The 5,505-nt window shown below is 63.8% G+C and overlaps 1 protein-coding gene across 1 annotated transcript; it reads left to right on the forward strand.

Moving 5' to 3' along the window:
• HES5 (hes family bHLH transcription factor 5) lies at window positions 318–4,597 on the forward strand. The gene is made up of 3 exons (XM_018060478.1): window positions 318–3,146; window positions 3,238–3,403; window positions 3,626–4,597. The coding sequence occupies exons 1-3, from the start codon at window positions 2,907–2,909 to the stop codon at window positions 3,901–3,903; spliced, it is 684 nt and encodes a 227-aa protein (XP_017915967.1). The 5' UTR covers window positions 318–2,906; the 3' UTR covers window positions 3,904–4,597.

Genomic DNA, 5,505 nt, shown 5'->3' on the forward strand with positions numbered 1-5,505 from the left:
TACTTAGAAATGGGCTGTAGTCCTAGATTACCGCATTCTAACATAATCATACCCAGCTAGTGTGTTTGGCCTGAGCCCCCACATCCACAGCAAGGTGCCTCAGTGGTTGTTCCAGACATCCCATACCAGACTTAGTGAGCTCTCCAGGATGGCAGCAAGACAAGCTCCCCTCTCTCCTCCTCAGCTGCTGGGGGCCACCGAGGTGAAGGATCTGACCCCCTCCACACCCTGGGCTGCCTCTGCGGTAAGACTGCCAGCCAGGAGCAGCCCTGGGTTCTCCCCCTGCCCCCAAACCCTCCCTCCTCGGCAGCCCCCCCAGGCTTCTGGGCCACTCACCTCGGACGTGTGAGCCGGGAGCCCAGCGACTTTCCCACACTTTGGCCCCATTCACAGTGTTAAGCGGCCCACAAAGGCCAGGCGTGTGCCTCGGAGGCCGCACTGCCATCTGGCCCACACGCGGGGAGGGAGCCAGCAAGCCTTTCATCCGGCCAGGCTGAGATTTAACACCATTCATTTCATATTTCCCACAACTCAAAATTGGATCAAAGCTACTCCTGTCAGGGGGAGGGGGTGGAGGGAGGGAGGAGGCAGCTCCCCCACAGACCACCCGCTACCCTCACCTCCACCCCGGCCCACTGCAGGTGGGCATACAGTCGGGGTGGTGGGGGCTGGACCACTTCTGCTGGCACGTGTCTCCTCTGGGCCAAAAGCTGGCTTGAGGGAGGCAGCCAGGGCAGGGCACACCCCCCCAGACAACTGCCCCTCCGAAGCCAGGAGGCAGGGGACGGGTCCCAGCTTGGGTGCTGCTCTCAGTTCTGGGCAGGACTCTGGGGCGCCACTGCCAGCAGCTGGACAGTCAGGCATACGTGGGCTCAGGTGGGGGCTGCAGCCAGGACCCACCGCTTACTCCTGCGTTCCCTTTTCCTGGCCAAGCTCCTCCTTGGCACAGGGTACTGGGCTGGCAGGGTGTGGGAATGGGGACATGGGAGACTCAGCCACTCTGCTCTCCATCCACAGCCTGGCCCCCAGGGTGTCCATAAGCAGGCCAGCCGCCCAGCACAAGCCCTACTTTGGCTGAGCGTCACCAGGTCCCCCTTGAAGCCTGTGGGAGCTGCCAGATGGGCTGTGGAGCAAAGTACAGAGCACATGTCCTCCACACACCCACCCTCATTTTGCCCAGGTACCCTCTGCCCTTTGGCATCAACCAGATATGGCCAGATATTTGTGGCAGGGGTCCCCCTGCTTAAAGAGGAGCCCAGGCCCAAGGCGGGAACCTCAGGGTCACCTGCCTCCTACAGCTAACCTGGGCCTGTGTCCCCTTAAGGAGAGGTGCTTCACGGGGGAGAAGCAGGTGCCAAAGGGTGAAGTTGGGCTGCCTTCTATCTCGATCCAAAGTCACCTGACATTTCCACCCCCAGAGCCCCTCACCTAATCCATCCGAGGGGTGACCAGGGGCTCTCAGGGCTGTCTTGGGCTGACTCCAAGCCAAGCTTGCCCACTATCTTCCTGCTTCCTGGATAGGCCCCTCTCTGAGTCACCAAAGGCTTCCTGTGCTATGGACTTCTTGAGCAGGTCCACCAAGCAGGCCACTCCAAGCTGCGAGTCCCTGCCAAGACCTTTGTTAGGGCCCTGCGATTCCCAGCCGCACTCAGAGGTGGCTGCTGTCCAGGGAACTGTGCTCCTGGACTTGAACTCCAGCTAATGCGCCCTGATGCCAACTGCTGGCTCCCAGGGCTGAAGCCCTGCTCCCCCTTGGACCTTCCTGAATCCTGCCCTGCCCTTAGAAGGCAGCCCCAGCCCCACTCCCTCGCTCAGTCCCTACAGAATGGGATTCCTGGCTGCAGAGAATCAGAGGACAGTGACTGTTCTGGGTGGAGGGGTGCTCCAAGCAGCCACTCCCCTAGGGACCCAGGGTGGGGCTGGCCCCCAAGTCATCACTGGCCCTCAGCTGGGCTGACCAGAATCAGCGGTTCCGCTAGTGGGGCTGAGCTGGTACAGCATTCGTGTGCGCTCCAGGCAGGGGCCTCATGTCTGCCTCCTGGCACCCCTTCCCCACCACTGGGAGAATGCTTAAGGACAGCAGACCTTACAGGTGCCCATAGGGCTGAAATAGGACAGCATGTGGCTGAGGCTTTCCCCCCTGTCCCATGGGAGCAGTGACCACACACCTGTAAGGAGCATGCCTGGAGCCACTGTGACGGCCAGCCAGATGGGGGTGGGGTGGGGCCATGGCGGCCACCTGTTGGTTCAGAGCACCCCAGATGCTACAGCCTGATAAGCTTTAGCTTCCCAGAGGAGGGGGCGCAGAAGCTCTTGGAAGGCATCTCAGGGACTCTGGCTCCCTGAAGCTACCCAAAGCCCAGCCTAGGAGGCGCAGCAGCCCATTTTCCAGCTCTTGAGTCATATGTCCCAGGTGACAACCTGGGGACTTGCCACATACGCCAGTAGGTCTGATAATGAGAGCCCCTCTTCCACCTGAGCAGAGGGAGGTGGCTGTGTCTGCTTCCTCCGTTCCCCCTCCCCTGAGGGCAGCAAGTCCCTGCTTGGGAGGGTGTCCAGCCCTCTGGAAGCTGCCGCACTTGTACATTCTAGAGCTCTCTCCCTATCCACGCTCCTGTCCTCTGCAAGCCAGCAGCGGAGTCGCTGGGGAGGGGGCAGTAGGGAGAGAAGGAGGCTGTGGAGGCGAGGGGCGGGGAGGGCGCCGCTCCTTCCTGCCCCCCGCCCTCGTCCCTGCGGCCTGGGAAAAGGCAGCATATTGAGGCGCGGGGCTCCCAGCATCAGGCCCCGGGATGCTAATGAGGGCGAGCGCGTTCCCACAGCCCGGACATTGTGCCGCGCGGCCCACCTGCTCCTCGGGGAGCGCCCATTGTGCCCGCGCCAATTCACAGGCAATTTAGCGTGCGCTAATGGGCCGGCGCCTTTGTGCGGCCCGCGCCGTCATTGGCCGCGGAGTGTGGGAACGGCCGCGGCACCCGGGCCCCAGGCGCCAGCCCGCCGCCCGTGCCTATATAGGGGCCGGGGTCCGCGCCAGCCCGGGACGCGCCAGCTCCGCTCCCTGCCGCCTTGCCGCCTCGCCTCTCCCAGCGCCAGGCATGGCTCCCAGCACCGTGGCCGTGGAGCTGCTCAGCCCCAAAGAGAAAAACCGAGTAAGTGCGCGGCCGGTCTGGCGCGCGGTCCCCGCGGCCCCTGCGCCGGCGGGGCCCGAGCCCGGCTGACGCCCCCTCCTCCCGCCTGCAGCTGCGGAAACCGGTGGTGGAGAAGATGCGCCGCGACCGCATCAACAGCAGCATCGAGCAGTTGAAGCTGCTGCTGGAGCAGGAGTTCGCGCGCCACCAGCCCAACTCCAAGCTGGAGAAGGCCGACATCCTGGAGATGGCCGTCAGTTACCTGAAACACAGCAAAGGTGAGCCGCCCTGCGTCCAGGAGTCCGGCCGCGCGACCGGCTCACCGCCGCCCCGCGCCCCCTGACCCTGTTCACCCGCGCCCCGCTCACCGCTGCCCCCTCCCTGCGCCCCTGCCCCGTTGCCCGCTACCCCCGCTCCCCGCGCCCCGGCTCACCGCGGTCCCTGCTCACGGCGGTCCCCGGGCCTCGGCCCCCGCTCACCGCGGTCCCCGCTCCCCGCAGCCTTCGCCGCCGCCGCCGCCGGCCCCAAGAGCTTGCACCAGGACTACAGCGAAGGCTACTCGTGGTGCCTGCAGGAGGCCGTGCAGTTCCTGACGCTGCACGCGGCCAGCGACACGCAGATGAAGCTGCTGTACCATTTCCAGCGACCCCCGGCCGCAACCGCCGCGCCCGCCAAGGAGCCCAAGGCGCCCAGCCCTGCGCCCGCGCCTGCCCCGGCCAAGGCCGCCGCTGTTGCCGTTGCGCGACAGCCCGCCTGTGGCCTCTGGCGGCCTTGGTGACCGGCGAGACCCGCAGGCGGCCGCCCAGCCCCCAGGACAAGAGTGCCGGGGCGTTCCTCTGGCGGGGGAAGAGCCTTCCCATCGGCTGTGCGGCCTCAGGCTTGGATGCACCTTCTCCGGAAGGCTCTCTCTCTCTCCAGGCTGGCCGGCCAGCAGGAGAGTCATTCTCAGAGAATGTGTGCAGAGTCCTTGTCATTTAGGACAATCGGGCCCGTCTTCTGCCAAATGTCTGACCCTATGGGGTTATTCTATGTTTGCATTTCAGCAAGTGACTTCTGGGAAGTCCCCACTGCCGGGGGTTCTATGATATTTGTAGATGGCGGGGCTCGGCCAGCCGGCGCCCAAGCTGTGCGTAGAGGGCTTTCTCAGATCCGGTGCTGCCGGGCCGCATTTGCCTTTTGTGAAGGCGGAACTCAAGGTGTATCCTCATAGGAAGGAGAGCGTCAGCCAGGATGGGTGTGGGGCTGGGCAGAGCCAGGCCAAAAGGCCCTACATCTGCTTGGTTGTCTGGTCGGGGCTCACAGTGGGCTGCGTGGGGCGGGTGGGGGTCTCCGCCATGATCCTTAAAGGATTTCCATGTGGGTGGGTGCACGTGGGCATGACTTTGTACTCAGAATTTGAACTCTTGGTCATGTGGGAATCACAGGACTGCTCTGAAAACTGATAATAAAATCTGACTGTTCAGCCCCCTCGCGATCTGTCTCTGTGCCTCACACATGTCCTTGGCAGCCACCAGGCAGGCGGGTTGGCAGGGATGAAGGGGAGCAGGCACTATTGTGATATATGCAGCCACAGGTGGGCGCTGTCCTTGCTAATGACCCTCTGGACATCTGAAGAAGGGCTGGGCTCCAGCTGAGGAGGAAGGGAGGAGGGGAAGCAGAGGAGAAGCAGGGGTGCTAGGAAGCAGGGTTGACCAGCAGGGAGGGAAGAGAAGCTGGGAATGAGGAGTGAGGGGACAAGTAGGTGGGGCAGGAAGTGACTGAGAGGCAGGGAAGCAAGGGAAAGGCAGGCTGGAGGGGAGAGGGTCTCTGAACACCTTGGGTCCCCTTGTGCAGTAAGGGGGGCGTGGGGGGGGCACCTGGGTTCCTGCCTTAGACCTCTCACTAGTTCCCTGCAGGTGGGGGTGGGAGTGGAGTGCTAAGAGGGACCCCCCAGCCTGCAGCACTCTCGCTGCAAAGGGGTTTAGTTGTGCCAAAAACAAGAGACATTCCCCTCCACGATCCTCCCCGCACACCTGGAGCCCCTTTCCCTGGACCAGCCCCTGGGGCACCTTCCTGGCCAACCCAGAGGTGGCCGGCCTGCCTCCCTGCAGGTTGACCGCTCACCAGGGCTGAGACAGGCAGTGCTGGCAACAGGAGGGCCAGCCCTCACCTCAGAAAGGGCAGCCGTCTATTTTTAGGCAGGCACGGGGTATCGGTTGAGTCTGCAGAGACCCAGAAGCACTGAAGCCAGCCGGCCCTCCTTTCTCCTCAGCACCTCTCTTGGCCCCGCCTTCCAGCCCTTTCTGTCCACTCTGGAGGGGAGGTCCACAGCACCCCTTCCAGACGAGCACAGTGCTGCTCTGCCCTTGGGTCCCTGCTGAGCCCTGGGAGCAGCCCCTCC

Source organism: Capra hircus, chromosome 16 (genome assembly GCF_001704415.2).
Source record: "Capra hircus breed San Clemente chromosome 16, ASM170441v1, whole genome shotgun sequence".
Lineage (NCBI taxonomy): Eukaryota > Metazoa > Chordata > Mammalia > Artiodactyla > Bovidae > Capra > Capra hircus.